The 20,198-nt window shown below is 50.8% G+C and overlaps 1 protein-coding gene across 6 annotated transcripts in view; it reads right to left on the bottom strand.

Moving 5' to 3' along the window:
• Positions 1 to 20,198, bottom strand: part of TPCN1 (two pore segment channel 1) — a 62,099-nt gene that overhangs the window by 24,617 nt on the left and 17,284 nt on the right. For 5 of the 6 annotated variants that reach the window (XM_040250811.1, XM_040250812.1, XM_040250810.1 and 2 more), the window contains 4 exons: positions 8,527 to 8,654; positions 2,291 to 2,467; positions 1,784 to 1,897; positions 873 to 1,003 (listed from right to left, as the gene is read on the bottom strand). In XM_040250811.1, coding sequence (XP_040106745.1) covers positions 873 to 1,003; positions 1,784 to 1,897; positions 2,291 to 2,467; positions 8,527 to 8,654 — 550 coding nt within the window. Of the gene's footprint in view, positions 1 to 872; positions 1,004 to 1,783; positions 1,898 to 2,290; positions 2,468 to 8,526; positions 8,655 to 16,033; positions 18,065 to 20,198 lie in introns of those variants that run through there. The other variant, XM_040250814.1, reaches the window with a different exon arrangement.

The raw sequence follows: 20,198 nt of genomic DNA, 5'->3' as shown, positions 1-20,198 counted from the left end.
CTCTAGGACTCTTGCCTGGAAAATTCCATGGATGGAGGAGGCTGGTAGACCATAGTCCATAGGATCTCAAAGAGTCGGACACGACTGAGCAACTTCACCAAGAGTGAATGGCTAGCCCGCTCTCATTCACAGGACCCCAGCCAAGAGGTTTTCTAGATGGATTCTCAAAACTCAGTCCAGGGCTTCCCTGGTGGCTCACTGGTGAAGAATCCACCTGCCAATGCAGGGGACATGGGTTCGATCCCTGGTCTGGGAAGATCCCATATGCCTCAGAGCAACTAAGCCCATGCACCACAACTGCTGAGCCTGTGCTCTAGAGCTGGAGAGCCACAGCTACCGAAGCCTGAGCGCCTAAAGCCCATGCTCTGCAGCAAGGGAAGCCACCGCAATGACAAGCCCTCCCTCTGTAACTAGAGAAAAGCCCGTGCAGCAAAGACCCAGCACCGACAAAAAATAAACAATATCATTAAAAAAACAACAAAAACTCAGCTTGAACTGAGGTTAATGGCCTGTTTTGAGTTCAGTCCCCCAGTCCCAGGGGAGGTGTCAGGACCGCCTGCTGAGTCGCGTGGACTTCACTGAGTTCCTGCTGCAGGCTGTGTCTGGGCAGATACTGTGCCGGGAGCCCCAGAGAAGCACAGGTAATGACAGGAGAGTGCCCTGGACCCGGAGGAAGGAGACCTGAACTGCAGTGGGAGGCCCACCCTCCCCTCTGTAGGGGTTGAATGGCAGAGGGAAGTGATCAGGACTGTGACCTAGCCAAGTGCAGGAGGGACCTAATCGCTCCTGACTCACTGGCTCCTGCGCCACCACGGACCCAGGGGGCCGGGCCTTGAGAGCGCCTGAGTGTGCAGCTCCTCCCCAGGCCTTACCGCCGGACGCCGCCGCAGTACCGACAGTCCACCAGGAAGATGCAGCGCAGCGCCCGGGTCACCCGCACGTGTGACGTCTGCCGTACCAACACCACGATGGCCTCCACGAACTGCACCACCAGCACGGAGGTCTGGGGGAGGCCAGGCACGGCGCACTGTCAGCCCCTGCGCCCCAGCCCCAGACAGAGGGCCGGCTAGATACTGGGCCCCCAGCCCTCCTCATCCCCGAGGAGAGTCCAGAGAAGCCCTTCCCCTGCCCTCTCTCACCTCCCCCAACATCAGGCAGGCCCCAGGGAGAAGTCCACCGCTGCTGGCCCAGGAGAACAAGCTTGATTGATGCTCCCAGCAGCTCATTAGAGGGGACCCGCTGAACAAAACCACCACTCTGCAGGGCGCAGCCACCCACCCCCTGGTTCTAGCTACCCACTGAGGGCCCCTGGGGTCTTTGGCATGTCTAATCTCTAATTCCTTGGGCACATCCTCCCCATCAAGTGTGTGCGCTTCCGACACCGCTAAATACCACTCTGACATATCCCAACTTCTGTCTCTCTCTGCTACAGAGAAAGCGGACAATAAGGCACTGACTGGCATGGGTGTGGAGGCCACACCAGGCTGGTGTGGAATCCCAGCTCTCCGGGATCCAGATCCCATTCTCTTGCGACTGGCTGGATATAAACTAGGAATAGTAACACATTTCCCACAAAGGTCACCACGCTGGTGCTTGGCCTGAACTAAATACCGGATCATGTTAGCTACTGTTAGCACCACTGTGACACCCAGAGCAAAGCTGGAAGCATGGTGAGGTCCGGGACCCAGAGTCACGCTTCGCAGCGCACGGGGGATTTGCAGTTGAATTGACGATACAGGCTTGAAGTTGACAAGGAAATGCTGGAAAGAGATGGACACATCACCTTGACCATGGTCCTTTTGTGCCGGATGAAGGTGTGAAGGCCCAGCCACCGCAACTTCATGCAGAGTTCAAACACAACCACCACCAGGGCGAACAGCTCCAGGGTTGCGTGGACCTGCAGCCACAGGGCGTGAAGGAGACGCAGCGTCACCAGCCACTCCCCAGTAGGAGAAATGAGCGCACCTGCTGGCTTTTCTTTGGAGACAGCGGGCGGGACTGTTGATAAGTATGCTGTTCACCTGGAGCCAAAGCATGGCCACGGCGACCCCCGCCTCTCCTTGGAAGTTACAAGGGAAAGGAATCCCTGGGAGACTCGGGGCGGTGCATTCCCTTGGGCGGGGACCCCAGGCAAGACTGGTGAGCCAGCTACTCCCAGGGCCTCCCCGTTTGAAATCCGTGGGGTGTCTCCCCTTCCAGAATGCTCCCTTTCAGGCTTGAGTTACTCTGCCCGCCTTCCCACCCCCGACACCCCCAGGGAGCCGCGGCTCGCGGCCACCGCGACACTCACGTAAATGCCCAGCCGGAGCGCGGGGACGGCGGGAGCCTCGCACAGGGACAGCAGCAACAGGAGCAAGGCCGCGGACAGCTCCATCAGGTAGAAGAGGTGGTTGTGTGCGAAGAGGTAGGCCGCCAGCGCTTTGGCATTCTTGGGGTGGGTGAAGAACTTGTCGTTATTCTCGCCTTCCTGAAAGAGAGTCGCGGTGGTGCATGAGCCTGCGCGAAGCAGGGCGCCTGGGATGCAAAAGCGGCCGGGCACATGGGATGTGTGGTGGGCGGGGAAAGGGGCGGGCCCTTGGCAGGTGGGTGGAGCTTCAGACCAGAGAGGACGGAAAATTAAGTATTATCTTCACAGCTTAGCACACCCCTCAGGTCCCGCCCTTGCCGCTGATGGGGCTTCAAAGACTTGCTTCTTTCCAAAACTACTCGGAGGAATCAAAGGATATTACACCCAAGAGATCAAAGGGAAGCGGGCGCATCTGGTCCCTTCTGAGACCCAAGTCTCACTCAGGTGTGGGATGTTAAGTGCTCAGGTCTGGGGTAAGCTAGTCATGACTGTGTCCTGGCTTCGCCCCCTTCTCCCTGGGTAACATGGAAACTGTTCTTTCACCTTTACAACCATCCATGAGTTAACGATCTTACTTCCGGAGAAGGCAATGGCACCCCACTCCAGTACTTTTGCCTGGAAAATCCCATGGACGGAGGAGCCTGGTAGGCTGCAGTCCATGGGGTCGCTAGGAGCCGAACACGACTGAGCGACTTCACTTTCACTTTTCACTTTCATGCATTGGAGAAGGAAACGGCAACCCACTCCAGTGTTCTTGCCTGGAGAATCCCAGGGACCGGGGAGCCTGGTGGGCTGCCGTCTATGAAGTCACTAGGAGTCGGACACAACTGAAGTGACTTAGCAGTAACATTGAGGGGAAAACTTGAGGGTCCCTTTATCAGAATCCTGCTTTACTCAGCTTTCTCCATCCCATTTATCTTTTTTTTTTTTTAACTTTACAATATTGTATTGGTCTTGCCACACATCAACATGAATCCACCATGGGTGTACACGTGTTCCCAATCCCGAACCCTCCTCCCACCTCCCCCCTCCCCATTTATCTTTTTAAAGAGTTTTTGGATGTGGGACCATTTTTAAAGTTTTTGTTGAATTTGTTACAATATTGCTTCTGTTTTATGTGTTGTTTTTTTTTTTCTTTTTGACCATGAGGCATATGGGATCTTGGCTCCCCAGCTAGGGGTGGAATCTGCACCCCCTGCATTGGAAGGCAAAGTCTTCTCAACTACTAGACCAACAGGGAAGTCTCCCCACTTCTTAACTGACTCTATTTCCACCTAATTTCCTAACCCTTTGATGCTTTCACCCCAACAGTAATGAGACAGCGGCTGACCCCCACTGAGTGCCCTCCACTGAGCCCTGACATTCCTTTCAGTCCTGACAATTTGCCTTCCAGGCAAGTGCTTCTATTTCTTTTCATTTGACAGCAATGACAGGGAACTTCTGTACCACCCAAGCCCATAGAGCCAGGCAGCCTGATTCCAGCAGCCCTGTTCTGTCTATTCTTGGCCTCCTGCTAATGATGCAGAAAACAAATGATGGAGCCCGGGGAATGGTCCACTTGAGAATACAAGCTGATGACCCTCCCTGTTAGGATCGGTCTTCTGGGGGAGGTAGGGGATCTTCATTGCCTCCCTGGGGTTGGTGGGCACAGGCCTAAGTAAGAGAGGTCCCACCTCATCAACTTCATCACCTCAGAATCCCATCCAGCAGTGTACACATAGACAGCATTTACTTTTCATGCATTGCCTTGCTTCAGTGCTTCTCAACTGGGGGCAGTGTTTACCACCTGCCCTCCCCTGACTCCACCCCAGGGCTGGAGACACGTGTAGTTGTCACACCTGGGGGGTGTTGCTGGCATCCGGAGGGTCAGTTCCAGGGATGCTGCTAAACCTGCTAAAATGCACAGGGCAGCCCCTCACAACAAAGAATTATCCAGTCCTAAACACCAATGATGCTGAGTCAGGAGAACCTATCTCGATCACTCTCAGCGCAAACACTCAGAACAGAGGCTCTTGCCCTTGGCTCCAATCTCTAGAGGAGAAAAAGGTCAGAGCCCCAGAAGGGATATCCAGAGCCTTTCCAAAAGCATTCCAGGTGTTCTAGAATGCAGGCAGACCTTCAACTGTTCCAATATTTGGCTCTTCTGGGATGAGGCCACATGCAACCATCCTCATAAACCCTTATTCTGGCAAAAGTGAAACTAACCCACGCATGCCCCGTGATTCCTGCAGAAGTTACAAAGCCAGGCTAACAGGAAGAAGTGTCTCTGGGCCAGGTGGCACATGGTGCCACGGAAGGAGCTCCCAGTGGGCTCCCATGCTGGCCAGTGGGCTCCCATGCTAGCTGGAAGTGGCTTCAGCTCGCCAAGCTTGTTACAGAGAACTGGGAGAGCAAGAGATATAGCCAAGACCTCAGTTGGCACAGTGCCTGATGCACACAGTGGGCGTTTAATAGATGTTTGGTAAGATGAAGCATTTCTGCAAGAGATCATTCTCCAGGCGCCTGCCCAGCCCAAGGACTGGCCAGTAGCTGGGAGGCAGCTGGGAGCTCTGACCTTGGCTGTGGTTTGCAGCAGAACTTCAAGCGAGTCACTTCCCTGAAGCTGGATACATCACTATCCTCGTGATAAAAAAAAAAATAAAAGACAAACCACAGACTTGACAGGGCAGGGAACAAACATCCTGGAGTCGCACAGAGGGTGAGCTGGGCAAGCCTCGCTCCCTGTCCTGTGATCTGTGCCGGGCTGTGGTTTTCACCACCACCTCCCTGGCCACAGGGGTCACACATGGTTGCCTGAAGAGCTTCTGGCTTGGACTTCTAGAAAATGCAATTCTCGGGTAATTTCTTCCAACAGGTAGCCAGGGATGAAGGTCTGGCAAGAGGAAACCACTGACATGGAGCTCTCAAATCTGACCTCGGGGACTTGGAATTGCCTCAGGGCAGATGGAAGATGAGGCCTTCCCCAGCAAGGACCGAGTGAATTAGGATCTGAGTCTCTATCCTGACCCAGATGCTAAGGCCTCCCAGGTGGCGCAGTGGTAAAGAATCCACCTCCCAGTGTTGGAGACGCAAAAACCTGGGTTCGATCCCTGGGTTGGGAAGGTCCCCTGGAGGAGGAAATGGCAACCCACTCCAGTATTCCTGCCTGAAAAGCCCCAAGGACAGAGGAGCCTAGTGGGCTACAGTCCGTGGGGTTGCAAAGAGTCGGACGTGACTGGGCACACATGCACTAGGGAGAACACTGGCCGTATTTCCTAGCTGCTGACCATGAACTAGGAAATTTATGATTAGGAAAAATAAGGCAGGCCGGTTGTGACTTCCAGGCCTTTAATCTCTGCTCCCTGGGGCAGAAGTCCACAAAGAAAACTCGGACAGTCTTGGAGGCAACAGGAGCTCCAAGCACATGGCTCCTGTGGGTGAGTGAGTTAACAGGTAAATTTAGGAAGAGAGGAAACCGCAGGCACCAGATAGCCTCAAAGCAGCGAGGGGCCAGTCACCCAAGCACACCAGAAACCTGGCTCGGAGGCTGTGCTGCAGCCCACCCGCGAGTGCGAAAACAGCTGTCGGACACCCGCTAACACCGTCCTCCAAGCCAGAAACCACTGTCCACGGGGATCCAAGTTCTGCTTTTAGTTTTAATTTTACAAGAGGATGCAGCTTTTTGAAAAAAAAAAAAAAATTCAAGTAATACACAGAATTATAAGGTAGTAAAAATTCCCTCAGCCAAAAATAATCACCTTTAATATTCTGACAAATAAGTTTCCAGATGAGAATGGGTATCTGTGCATACATAGACACATATTATGTAAAATTATATATAACATATTAAAAGTCACCATATGATACCTTCTGTTCTGTAACTTCTTTTTCCCCAAAGACATGACCCATTTTTGAGTGACTACATGGGGTCAGGTACAGAAATGTGGTCACCACGTAGAGAAGAAAGAACATCATTTGGAGGCTAGATGGACACGGTTCAAATCCAAGCTTGGCAGTTTACTAGCTGGCTGGCTTTGGACTCACTAGCCCCTGGGAGTCTCAGGTGTACGAACTGGGAGATGACCAAACTGCTTGGTAAGGTTGTTAGAAAGATCAGCAAGGACATACTTAACTTAGTCTTTTTGTGGTATATAGATTCATTTGTATTATTTTTTAGATTCCACTTAGAAGTTATATTTCTCTTTCTTTAGCTGACTTACTTCACTTAGTAATATTCTCTAGGTCTATCCACACTATAGGAGAAGGCAATGGCACCCCACTCCAGTACTCTTGCCTGGAAAATCCCATGGACGCAGGAGCCTGGTAGGCTGCAGTCCATGGGGTCGCTAGGAGCCGAACAAGACTGAGCGACTTCACTTTCACTTTTCACTTTCATGCATTGGAGAAGGAAATGGCAACCACTCCAGTGTTCTTGCCTGGAGAATCCCAGGGATGGGGGAGCCTGGTGGGCTGCCGTCTCTGGGGTCGCACAGAGTCAGATATGACTGAAGCAACTTAGCAGCAGCAGCAGCAGCATCCACACTATGGCACATGGCAATATTTCATTCTTCATCATGGCTGAGTAATCTTCCACTGCTCATGTGTGTGTGTGTGTGTGTGTGTGTATTACATACCACATCTTCTTAAATCAATTGTCTGTTGAGGGGCACTTGGGTTCCTGGCTTGTTTCCATGCCTTGGCTATTGTAAACAGTGCTACTATAGACACTGAGATGCACGTACCTTTTTGAATTAGAGGGGTTTTTCCCCAAATATATATCCTGGAGTGGGATTGCTGGATCATATAGTAGCTCTATGTTTAGTTTTTTAAGATACTTACATACTGTTTTCCTTAATGTCTGTACCAATTTACATTCCCGCCAACAGTGTAGGAGAGTTCCCTTTCCTCCACACCCTCTCCAGCATTTATTATTTGATAATAGCCATTTTTATTACTAATGTTCTCACCTGCTTAAGGAAAGAAGGAATTACCAAGCAGCGATTCTAATTCCATATTCTGATCCATTCTGGCCTCTTATCTAGCACCTGTTCAACCTTAGAGAGAGTGACAGTGTATAGGGTGATCCTGCCACGTCAACAGGCATGCCCAAGCTTGCTAAAATCTCCCAAAAACATTTCTACTTAACCTGAATCATTTCTGCCTTAACCTGAATCAAAACGCATTCCTTGAGGAGTACAGCCATAAAACATGAGAAACACACAGACACCCAAACAGCTATCAAATAAGTATCTGAATTTCATTAAATTTTCTTTGAAAATAGCAAAGCAAATACTTAAAAGGGAGAGCTGCTTCAAAGAAAAAAAAAAGATTAGGGGAAAGTGATCATTCAAATGAATTTAAGAAAAATCCCATTTCCTCACCCAAACCCTTACTCAATGCTGAAATTTCAGCAGAAGCTGAAATCTTATATTGACAAAAATGACAAGATTAAGGTGAAAATGCCACAGACAGTGAGATTAGCAGTTAACAGGCAATATTGCCTCTGGAGAGTATTCAACACAATATACCAAAGGCACTAAAAAGTGTCGATTCCTTCAACCCACTGATTCTACTTCTTGGAGTGTTTCCTAGTAAAATAATCCTTGATATTAAAGAGAAAAAGACAGAAATAGCTGAAGACATAGATTATCTTCATATTATAATTTATAACAGGGAAATGCATAATATACAGTAAGGGAAATATAAAAGAGAAAATATCCAACCTTATCAGGATAGTTAAATAAATTAAGATACACTTACCAAACAGAATTATAAAGACTTTAAAATTTGTTTAAAAACAAAAACCAAGCATGGAATAGCAAATATGAAAGCAGCAGCAGGATAAACAGGAAGGAATAAACATCTCAAGACTCCTCACACTAAGTCAGCTGGACTCTGTAGATAAAAGAATTCCCTCCTGAGAACCAGCCTCTCCAGAAGAGGGGGCAGGGCAGGGGGAGGCCAAATGGACAGACTAGGGGAACCTGGGGGCAGGCAGGGCCACACACTGGGGGTCCTGGGAACAAGCCCATGGGCACAGCCAGCTTGGCTCTCCCAGTGTGATCTTATGAAACGAGAAGCTCACACACGGAGCACTAAAGCCAGAACTGGATTTCTGGGCATGCATCCAACAGAGCCTGGCTCCCCGCCTCCACCAACATGTGGCAAGAAGGGCCAGGTGCTGCCCGGGAGATACTCACCTGGAGGTAGATTGCTGCCTCTTGATAATTCATCTCCCAGTCATGTCCGGTGGGGCTGGAGGGGGAGTTCTCGCCCTCTAAGCTCAGACTGGAGGCCTGGGAGTCGTGGACGGTATATTTGCCTCCATCTGCAAGAGGAGATTCACTTACAACCCAGGTTTGGGAGAATAAAAAGACACCATTCACCAGAGAGAAGGCTGGCAGTCATTCACATGCTCTCACTCATATCCTATTATATATATCCTATTATACACTCCCTTGTATATACTTGGGCTTCCTGGTGGCTCAGGTGGTAAAAAATCTGCCTGCACTGCAAGAGACCTGGGGTCGATCCCTGGGTTGTGAAGATCCCCTGGAGATGGGCATGGCAACCCACTCCAGTATTCTTGCCTGGAGAATCCCCATGGTCAGAGGAACCTGGTGGGCCCCAGTCCATGGCGTCCCAAAGAGTCAGACACGACGGAGTGACTAAGCACACTTAAGTCTACACATGATCCCGTGTATTAGGCTGGCTGAAGAGGTTGTTCAGGTAACACATTTTGGCAAAAACCAAATGACCTTTTTGGCTAACCCAATACTAATGACAGCAAGAATACTATGTCTAGCAAAAATGTTTTCCCGACACGGATGGACCTGGAGGGTATTATGCTGAGTGAAATAAATCAGAAAGACAAATACTGTTATGAGACCACTTATGTGTGGAATCTTAAAACTAAAAGAAGCTAGAGAATACAACAACAAAAGCAGACTCATAGATACAGAGAACAAACTAGTGGTTTCTATGGGGAGAGGGAAGGGGGAGGGGCAAGATAGGGGCAGGGGACTAAGAGGTACAAACCACTATGGATAAAATAAACTACAAGGATATATTGTGCAGCAAAGGAATATTTTATAACTATAAAAGGAGCATAACCTTTAAAAATTGTGAATCACTATATTACACACCTGAAACATATAATGCTGTACATCAACCACACCTCAATTAAATTTTTCTTTCTCCTGTTAAGTGAAGAAAGCAAGTATAGAAAAAGCACACACCCAATGCTATTGTTTGTGTAAATAAGGGAAAAAATAAGAAAGCACAGAGATATCTACTTATCTTAATGGAAGAAATAGGAAGAATAAATTAGAACTTGATGAAATTGATTACCTACAATGGATGGAGAGAACAGGGTGGAAGTTGCTCAGACGGAGTGATCTTTTTGATGACTTTTGACTTGTAGAATATACTACCTTGTCAGAAAAATTAAAATAACTGGATTTGTTCCCTGGTGCAGGGTCATCCGTGGCTCTTCCCTGCTGAGACCCATGCCCTTTCCTTCTGGTAACTCAGTCCTGTCTGCCTTTGAAGAGTGTCCGCTCCCTACTTTTTGTCCTTATTCTTTGGCTCTGGCCAACTCCATCCCTGGCAGCTGATCCAGTGCAATGAGATCCCCTCAACACCCACCCCACCCTGCCCCCATCTCACCCCAGAACTTCTCCAGGACCACTTTAGAAAGGTGTGCGTGTGTGTGGAGGGTTTGGGGAGCTCTTTCCCTATTGCTGCTAGAGGCTGCCTCTGCCACCAAGTGGGGAAGACCTGCCTAAATTACACCCCTGGGATCGAGCTGTGCCTGAAATTTACCTTAGAGCATTTCCGAGATCTGAGCCCACAAAGATCCTTTTATACCTAAGCCTCTTTGAGCTGGGCTTGTCACAGCACTCAAGTATGTCCACTGATATATGCCATGGCACCGAGAAACAAGTCTCAGCTTTTAATTAAAAAAAATTTTTTTTTACTGTTTATTTATTTGGCTGCAATGGGTCTTAGTTGTGGCACTTGGGATTTTTAGTTGTGCCACGTGGGATCTAGTTCCCCAACCAGGAATGGGACCTGGGCCCCCTGCATTGGGAGTGAGGAGTCTTAGCCACTGGACCACCAGGGAAGTCCCATGGATGGACATTTAGACCATTGCCAATGTTTGGCTATTTCAAATGAAGCTGTTATGAACATTCATGTACAGGACTTGGTATGGATGTAAGTGTTCATTTCTTGGGGGTAAATACCAAGGGGTGAAATAGCTAGATCACCCATTTAACTTTTTACGAAACTACCAAACTGTTTTCCGAAGTGATTGTACCATTCTACACTCCTACTCGCAGTAAATGAGAGTTCTGGGTCTTCCACTTCCACACCACCAATTGATATGCTCATTGCTTTAAGTCTTAACTACCCTAAAATATTGTGATGTTACTGCATTGTTTTAATTCCAATGCTTTTAATTTGGATTTCCTCAGAGACTAATAAGGTTGAGCATCTTTCCATATGCTTAGTTGCCATTTGTACAACTTAAGTGTCTCCAACTCTTACCTGTTTATTACATTATTTTCTTCTTTTTTAAAATTTTGAGTCACATATATGCATATATATATATATATAATGTAGTCTATAAATTTACAAATCTTTGTCTCTGATTATAATATATACTCCAGTTTTGATTATTTCTTTGGATTAGTGATTATTGTAGCTTTTTCCATTCTTTTACTCTCTTTGTGTCTTTTTATTTAAACTTTGTTTCATATAGGCAGCATGTAGTTTGGTCTTGCTTCTTTCCTCCAGTTTGAAAAACTCTGCCTTTTAAATCGAGTATTTACATTTAATGTAATTACTAATATGGTTAGGCTTAAATATTATCATCTTGCAATTGACTGCATATTTATCCCACCTGTTCTTTGTTCTCCTGCCTTTCTCCTCCAAGACACTTCAATTAAGTACCTTCCTGAGGTCATGCAGTCGGTGAGAAGCAGGGCTTGGATGCCAAATTAGGTTGGTTAGCTCCTAATTGGTAGGTTGCATGCCTCTCAAGGGCTTCCCAGGTGGCGCTAGCAGTAAAAAATCTGCCTGCCAATGCAGGAGATGTAAGGGATGCGGGTTCGATCCCTGGGTTGGGAAGATCCCCTGGAGGCGGACACAGCAACCCACTCTAGTGTTCTTGCCTGGAGAAACCCCATTGTCAGAGGAGCCTGGCAGGCTACAGTCCATAGCGTCACTAAGAATCAGACATGACTGAAATGCCTTTGCACGCATGCAAGCATGCCTCTCAAGAATTGGAAGCCCAGAAAGGACAAGGCATAGCTGAAAGGATTAAAAATACGGCAGCTATTCCATCACATCTGACTGCAGCCAGCCCTTCTCATTCTGGTCCTGCTCTCCCAACGCCAGGATCTCCTAACTCTGATCCCCGTGCCCATTTCCCCCGTGCCCATTTCTGAAAGAACTGAGCCCTAGGTGGAGCCAGGGGAAGGTCAAAACCACCTTCTTCCACCCGCTCGCAGGCAGCTGGTGCTGGGATCTTGGGTGCCTGTGCTGAATCCTCCATGCCCTCCACACGGCAGGAGCCGGTGCCCGGACACAGTAGTCCTAGGTAAAGAGTGGTGCTGGTGCAGGGTGGGTGGCGATGGCTGGCACAGATGGCAGGGGACATTAGTGCCACTTCCCCAGCCAGAGCTGGACGTAAGCATCTGCGTGAGCCCCTGCCTCGGAGATCTCCCAGTGTGAGCCTTCCCAGTCCTTCCTCTCGTGTGTGTGTGTGGGGGGGGGGTGGTGGTTATCAAAGCAAATTGAGCTGCCCGTGGGCCAGCCCTGCCATAACGGGTGCAGACCCCAGCCGCCTGGATCCTGCTGACTACCAGAAGCCTTCCACCAAGCCTGCCGTGGTGCAAGGAGAGGGTGACAAGGGTCTTTCTTAGCACACGTGTCTCACCCCCACCCTAACAAACCTCAGCCCTACAAATCTATGTAGCCCAAACCTCATCAATTCGGCTTCTGCTGAAACGACAAACACCCTTCCAGGGCATATTCTCTGTGCCAGGCTACTCTCAGCATGATATATGTATCATTGTAAATTTCATCCTCACAGTAACACCATTACTGTGTCCATTTTGCAGATGAGGTACAGGAAGCCCAGAGAGACCTGTGAACTCACCCAGGCTTCACACATTTAGAAGGTCAGCAGGGTCTATGCTGAGAATCCCCATGCTTAACCAAAGTGCAGGAACTGCAAAGAGACCAAACCAGTCTATCCTAAAGGAAATCAACCCTGAGTGTTCACTGGAAGGACAGATGCTGAAGCTGAAGCTCCAATACTCTGGTCACCTGATGTTAAGAACAGACTCATTGGAAAAGACCCTGATGCTGGGAAAGATTGAAGGCAGGAGGAGGAGGGGATGACAGAGGATGAGATGGTTGGAGAGAGAGCATCACAGACTCACTGGACGTGAATCTGAGCAAACTCCGGGACATAGTAGAGGACAGGGAAGCCTGCAATGCTATAGTCCACCAGGTCGCAAAGAGTCGGACACGGCTTAGCGACTGAACAAATGGACTATGGGGCTTCCCTCCATGGATTCTGGAGGACTTTCTGCTGTCCATCATAGAAAGGATGAGTGTCAGGTCCAGGGTCTTAGAAAGGATGACGCTTAGGTCTGGAACGGGTTGGCGAGACCATTTAATTGAATGCTCATCTCTTAGAGATGGGAGGCGGAGGTCACGGCAGAGAGCGTACCTGTTACCAGGGCTGATCCGCCAGAGACCCAGCTCTAGCACCCGGGCCTCCTGGCTGCCTGTCTAGAGGCCTCTCCACCACAAACTCTGGTCACTCACCCCTCACTCGAGTAACGTGGATGGTGGTCTGCCACAGGGTAATCACTGCCGTGTGCAGCCCGGAGTGAGGCAAACCAAAGCGAACAAGTGACTGGGCCTCCGCAGATCATCATTCCCAAGGCCAGAGCTCTCAGGATGTGCCAGTGAGGGCCATGAGTGGTCAGTGGACAGGCAGAAGGTCTTGGTCAGCTGGGGAATATTTTTCTTGACCTACAAGTGCTGAACAGAAAGGCTGTACCTTGGCTTCCCACGTGGTGCTAGTAAAGAACCCACCTGCCAACACAGGAAATGCAAGAGATGCAAGTTCAGTCTCTGGGTGAGCAAGATCCCCTGGAGGAGGAAAGGGCAACCCACTCCAGTATGCCTGCCTGGGAAATCCTATGGGCAGAGGAACCTGGAGGGCTACAGTCCATGGGGGTCACAAAGAGTCAGACCCAACTGAGCACAGTACAGGCAGAGAACCCCAGGGCAGGAGAGGCCCCAGGGATTCAGGAGGCTCATCCCCTCACATCCCCCCGCATTCATTATGTGGAGTGACCCTCCCCAGATACTGTCTGCACTTTCCCACCAGGCACCACCCCTGCTGCTGGTCTGGCTCCCCATCCTGCCCCTCTCTGCCCTTCTCTTCTCTACGCTGGTCAGAGAAATCCTTCGGTGTATGTATGCATGTGTTTTAAGTAAACTTTTTAGCTCAGTATAACAGTAATCCTTTAAAAACCTAAGTCAGGTGGTAGCAGTCCTCTGCCCCAAACATGCCACCGCCTCCAGCTCCTGAGAAAACTCGGAAGTCCTCCTCTGGGGGGAGCAGGTCCTGTGAAACCTCGTCTGAGGTCTCATCCCAGTCACCCCTCATGCTGGCCACACGAGCCTCCTTGTCCCCCTGGGACGGGCCTGGGACATTCCGCTGAGGGTCTCTGCACTTGCTGTGCCCTCAGCCCTGCCCCCGGATCTCTGAATGGCTGGCCTGGTCACGTCTCCCAGGTGTCCACCCGAAGGTCATCTTACAGAGGCTGCCTCTGGCTTCCCGGTGCACACCACCATGCCCTGGCCTCCTCACACAGCCCCCGGCTTCCTCCTGGGCTTCTATCGCCACCTGTGAGGGGAACATGGACTTAACTGGTGGGCCTGCCTGGTGCCTGCTTCCCTGCCTGGAGTATCAGCTCCATGAATTCAGGGGCTTTTGTCTTGGTCACTGTGGTATCCCCAGAGCCCAGAACAGGGCCAGGCACGATGTGCAAAAGCTGCTCACACATATCTGAACAGAAATGAAATGCAAGATGCCCCAAAGATGACAGAAGTACACCCACCGTGCTGGGCAGGCTTCACCCAGAGCACAGTGGGGAGTGCCCTCGGGTGGTAAGAAGGGGTGTGACATGACCTCTCTGCCTTTTCCAAAGATCCTTCTTAGGAGGATTTGTGCAAGAGGGACAATTTTACACAAGAGTAATTCAGGCAGAACCTTGAAAAAGGGAAACAGGACTCAAAGAGCTGAGGACACGGAACAGAGAGTCCTCCCCTCCAGCGGGGAGGACTTTGTTCATCGCTTCTGATCGGTCAACCTTCCCCTTGCTCAGAACACAGAACTTGGCTGGCTTTCCAGATGCAAAGCCTGAGTGCCTGTTGGTGACTGTGATTCGAGGACAGGGTTGAAAGGCCCTCGGTGACAAGGGCCACAGCAGGGAGTTTCAAGAAGGCCACAGGTGACTTCCAAGAGCGTCCCCCCACCCCCCGCCACGTTCCAACCAGGAGCAGCTGGGGAGCCACATTTAGGGATCACGGAAAGGGTGACATGGAAGGCAGGAGCCACGGTCCAGCCCGCTCCTTGCACACGCAGTCTTCATTCAGAGGCAGTGGGCAGCCCAGTGGCCAAGACTGGAAGTGCTTTCCCTGTGCTGCCATGAGGAGGGGTTTAGGGGCTGCGGGGTCTAATTCTTTTTTTTTTTTTTTTTAATATATTTATTTGGCTGCACGGGGTCTTACTTTGCGGCACGTGGGATCTAGTTCCCTGACCAGGGATGGAAGCTGGGGCTCCTGCAATGGGAGTCCAGAGCCACTGGACCACCAGGGAAGTCACCTTTTTGGAGGAGGGAGTGGGGGTTAACTCCAGATTCCCTGCCCCGTTCTCCCACTTCCCAGGTTGGAGAAGTGGCCAAAGAAGCAATGGAAACCCTCCAGCCCCCAAGTGCTTTCTTGTTGAGGATGAGGAATGCTCAGAGGGTCGGCGGCCTCCCAAAAAGAAACATGGCTAGGGTAAAAGAGAGAAGAGGGGAGGGGGCTGGTGCAAGGGGGCAGGTCAGAGGTCAGACTATGGGCCTGTAGTTCAGACAGGGGGCATGTATCCAGCGAGCTTCCTCGGAGTGAACTCCATTGAAGCAGAAGGTGAGGCTGTATGGGAATTCCAGGGTCCTCTGACTGATCACTGCTGAGCTTGACGTCCCAGGGGATGGTCTGTCCCCGTGTCGCTGTGGAGGTCCCTCCATTACGCCCGCTGAATCTGCTCCAGGTCACACCTGGGGAGCCTCAGTCCACGCTGACTGTGAGCACCCACCTGCCCTGGCGACCTGGAGCCCAGCCCTGGCCTATTCCTAACCACCTGGGGTGAATCTGCACTTCCTGGGAGAAACAGCGCTGCCCCCCGACCCCTGCCAGGTCTCCACATAAAAAGTGGGTGATGCAACTTTCGGGGCATCTCCTGCACAGGGAGAGACCGGACAAGGCCATCTGGAGGGCTCTCATACAGCACCCCGGGTCCACCGCGGCCTGCAATCAGGGACCCGCCCTCACGCTGGTGATTACATTAGAGACCCCGTAAGAATCAACACGTCCGATCTCTGATCCTGGTACCACCTTTGGTGCCACACTCACCCACGGCCAGGTCAAGGCATACCACAAGGGCCCAGCTGGAGGAGACAGGATGATCTCTTCACGGGGCTGTCGGGGAGCTGGCCCTCTGCTGCCTCCTCCAAGAAGATGATGGCTGGCCCTAGCCTCTGCATTTCCGCCTCTCCAGGGAGGCAGCTGGAAACGGGAGGAAAGAAGTGGGGGAACAAGATACACAGCAGCACAGGAGGGTGGGAGCAGCTGTCTTCTTGGCAGCTCCTTGGCTCCTAGAAGCAGCCAGCTTCTCCGCTCCCGGGAGGTTTGAAAAGGGCCAGAGAAAGCTGAACACTCTTGGCAACCTGGAAGTTCCCACTCTGCGCCTCTGGGAAAAGTCACCCCCTGCCCGGTCCCTGAAAAGAAAAATACTTTGTTCCGAACTCCGGGTGTCCTGGGCAAAGAGCTCTCCTGTAAAGCCAGTCTGCAGCCTTTTCAGGCCCCACTGACCTTCGCCACTAAACATTTATGCAACACCTACTCCTAAACTCCCCTCCCTACATCCTGGCAATCAGCCCAGGGAGCCGAATGTGGAGAATAAGGAACAGAAAGAAAACGGCTGAACTGGCAGGCGGTGGAATACAAAACAGCGTAACTACAACCACAGCAACAAAAGCTGCCTCCAAGTAGGAGAGGCGTTCCCCACACAGAGGACAGGCAGATAAACCAGGATGACCTGTTTGCACAGATGGTAACGCTTCCTCTGCGCTGATGTAATAGGGCCCAGACACTCCCTGCAAAACAGCTGGCGGCTTTGCATGCAGCCTCGCAAACGACCCTGTGGGGAATCCAAGGTTTCCGTTCACTGGAGCACAGCGCACAGCAGCATCGAGGTGGCTCTGGGTAAACAGAAGCAGTTTCCATATGCCGGCTATAAAGCAGCGCCAGGGAGGACGGGAAAGGACGGGCGGGAACGGAGGGCTTTTGTGACCCACCCAACATCCAGCAAGCGCAGGGTCCGCTAGGGCTGGGTAGGTCACTGGGGCCTTCCTTGGGGGCCTGGGCAAGAGGGTGCTTTGGATAAAAGGCATATGAGCTCCTTGTGGGAGGCAGCTCTGAGCAGAAAGGATGTGAGGCGGTGACAGTTCTTTTGCAGGTTTACACTGAGGTCCCTCTCTCCTTTCAATCCTGTTCCTTTTATTCTCCTTCTCTTACATGTACACAACTTCATGCATTTCCGCCCACCCCCCACCCTTCTCTCTCTCTCTCACACACACACATAGGCATGCATATACCATGCACATCCTCTTCCAGACAGACCGCAGCCCCGAGACTTCCTTGGTGGTTCAGGGGTCAAGACTCTGCTCCCAAAGCAGGGGGTCTGGATTCAACCCCTGGTCAGGGAACTGGATCCCACATGCCTCAACTAAATATCCTGTGTGGCACAACTCTAAGACCTAGCATAGCCAAATTAAAAAAAAAAAAATTATGTAGCCCTGAACACCCAAGTTCTCTCCCATCTGTGCCCCTCTCCGCCCCTGGTTCACGATTTTAATCGCCAGAGGATCAGCTTCTTCATCCATTAACTGGGACATGTGCCAACTGTGCTCTCAGCATCTCAGAGACAAATGCAAAAACCCACAAAGTGCCCGGAGCCCTCCGAACACTGGCGCCCACCAGAATGACAATGAGCCATCGCCCAACCATCTGCCAGTGGTCGCTGAGAGCCCCACTCCATGGGGGGGCGAAGCTTAAAGAGGAGAGGAAAATCAACCTGAGTGGCACTGATGAATTTTCCAGGCACGCCGTTGCCACCCCGCTTCTGTGCGGGCTCTTTAAAAGACCCCTGGATAAAAATTGGGCAAAAGACACCATGCCAAAAGACAGCAGAGCGTGTATTTCCTTCTGCTCAGGCTTTCTCTGCTGGTGACTGACTGCACAATGGTGTGGGAGGTAGACCTGTGTCATCCAGGCATGTTAGGAAAGGCTGTGAACCTTGGCAGAACCCCAGGCTAATAGACCGACCTCCAGAAAGGCAAGAGCTGGCGCACGGCCCTTCCAGTTGAATCGCTGGCCTCAGGCCCAAACCTTGTCCTGCCAAAGGCTTTAGCCAGAGGAGGAAAGGAAAGATGAAAGGCTCACCCAGGCCGGTACTCGGTCAGGCACTGTTCTAGAAGGAGGAAGCCCTGGTTTGGAAGCAGCCAGGATTACGCCCTGTGCCACCTCCAGTTTTATTTCCGGCCAGCTCACAGGGATCTAAGTGGCCAAATCCAGGGGGATTCCCTGTATATACACAAGGCCTGCCTTGGAAGGGCGTGGAGCTGGTGAGAAAGTTGAGAGCTGCGGCTGTAAACAGAGGAGGTGAAAAGGCAAGAGGGGTGAAGATTAGAAATGGCAGACTCTTGGCAGGGGCCAGGAAAATAAGCACCCCTTGGTAATTCAGAGTAGCAATGGCAGTCCCAGGGGCCCACCCCCAAACTGGCCACAAAGGGCACTCACAGACTGAGGCTGCAAACGAAACCTTGAGAGCAAGTCTCTAGTCTTAATAAATCATGCAGTTATTTGGGAGAGAAAAAGGGAGGGGGGAAAACGTCTTTAAAAGGCTGACCTTCTAGATGGAGATAAATGTGGTTTCAATGTGAGGAGATTTATTTATTCCTCACCTACTGTATACCAGGCACTAGGTTAGGTGTTGGATTTGAAAAAGTAAAACCATGGGTTTTGTCTTCAAGGAGCTCACAGTCAGGAGGCAAAAAGAGGGATGATTCTGGGGCATTAAAGGCATTTGTTACAGCAGCCTAGAAAATGATGTGACCACAACTACCGTCCTCGAGGGCTGGAGGGAAGAGGCAGACAGAGAGAGATTCAGGGGCCTTATCAGTGCTGGTTTTTAAGGATGAAGGATGAAAAAGTGTTCTAAAAGGGGCTGGGGATGGGGTGAGGGCTACCTTCCAGAAACAGGAAGGTCATGCATAAAGCACAGAAAAGCAAAGAGCAGGACATGCTTGGGAAGTGTGGTGGCGGCTGAGTCACCAAACTGTGTCCTCTCTTGCGACCCCATGGGTTGTAGCCCACCAGGCTCTTCTGTTCATGGGAAACTGCACAGGTTTCAGTAATTCTGAAGCTTAAAGGACCAGAGGTATAAGGCTGATATGTGCAAATGAGGGCAAGGATAACAGCTCACACTCAGTGCTTTACCCTTGTTAATTCCCCTAAGTATGAAAAAGCCCCCTGAACCAGAGACTATTACTATCTCCAGTTTCCAGAAGGGAGGAAACTAAGGCCCAGAGAGGCTAAGTGATTTTCCCAAGGTCACAGAGCAAGAAGTGGCCAGGCTGGGTTTGAGCCCAGTGGCCCGGCCTTTGTAAATCCGGAGCAGCGGGCAGGCTGTAAGCCACGATAAGGAGACTGGACTTGAGCTGCTGGGTTTTAACAGAGAGCAGCTGGACCAGTTGTGATGAGTGGAGATATGCAGGACAGTCAGGCTGTCCTGGTTTCACAGTAACTCCGTCTACATTCTGCACAGGCGAAAAAGGCAGGGTCCTTTCCCCAGGGGAGCCATGGTGAGCTCACATTTACAGAGCAGTTAACTTGCCAGGAGCCCCCCGGGTCACTTCCATTGTCTGGTGGTCCTTACCACCTGCCAGGGGAGAAGACCTCCTCTGGCCACTGCTACACAACCCACCACCACCCTCTGCTGAGGCAGAGACAGAGGGAGGCGTTTACCAGATGCCGGCAGATAGTCTCTTGGTGGGGCTGGAAATGATTTCCATCTCCTTGGATCTGTGCATTTCAAGGCTCGACTTGAAACTGTACTTCCAAGTACAGCTGTACTTCAACAGGAACTGTACTTCCTACGCCTGGGCCACTGGGTTTATTATGAAACAGAAGGCTTTGACTCCCACTGAAAACTCATCACAAAGCATTTATTGAGCCCCTACCACGTGCAAAATGTATGGGATGCTTTGAGAAAACATCTGTAAAGGCTCCATCCATCTTAAAGACCTATGCTTCTCTCTCTCTCACACACATACACATACACTCACTTACACACATACACACACAGAAAAACATGCAAACTCCACTGTGTTTATCCAAGGAATAGTGTAGCACCTGTGTGAACAACTGTCCTGCATTCACTTGGAAGCACTGGAAACACTAATTGTGAAATGCACAGGGGTGGGGCCAGGAGCAGTTCAAGAGCAAAGGGAGACAA

This window comes from Oryx dammah, unplaced genomic scaffold, assembly GCF_014754425.2.
Source record: "Oryx dammah isolate SB20612 unplaced genomic scaffold, SCBI_Odam_1.1 HiC_scaffold_12, whole genome shotgun sequence".
NCBI lineage: Eukaryota > Metazoa > Chordata > Mammalia > Artiodactyla > Bovidae > Oryx > Oryx dammah.
Note: the sequence above shows the minus strand (reverse complement) of the source record. Positions and strands in the feature narration are given on the sequence as shown.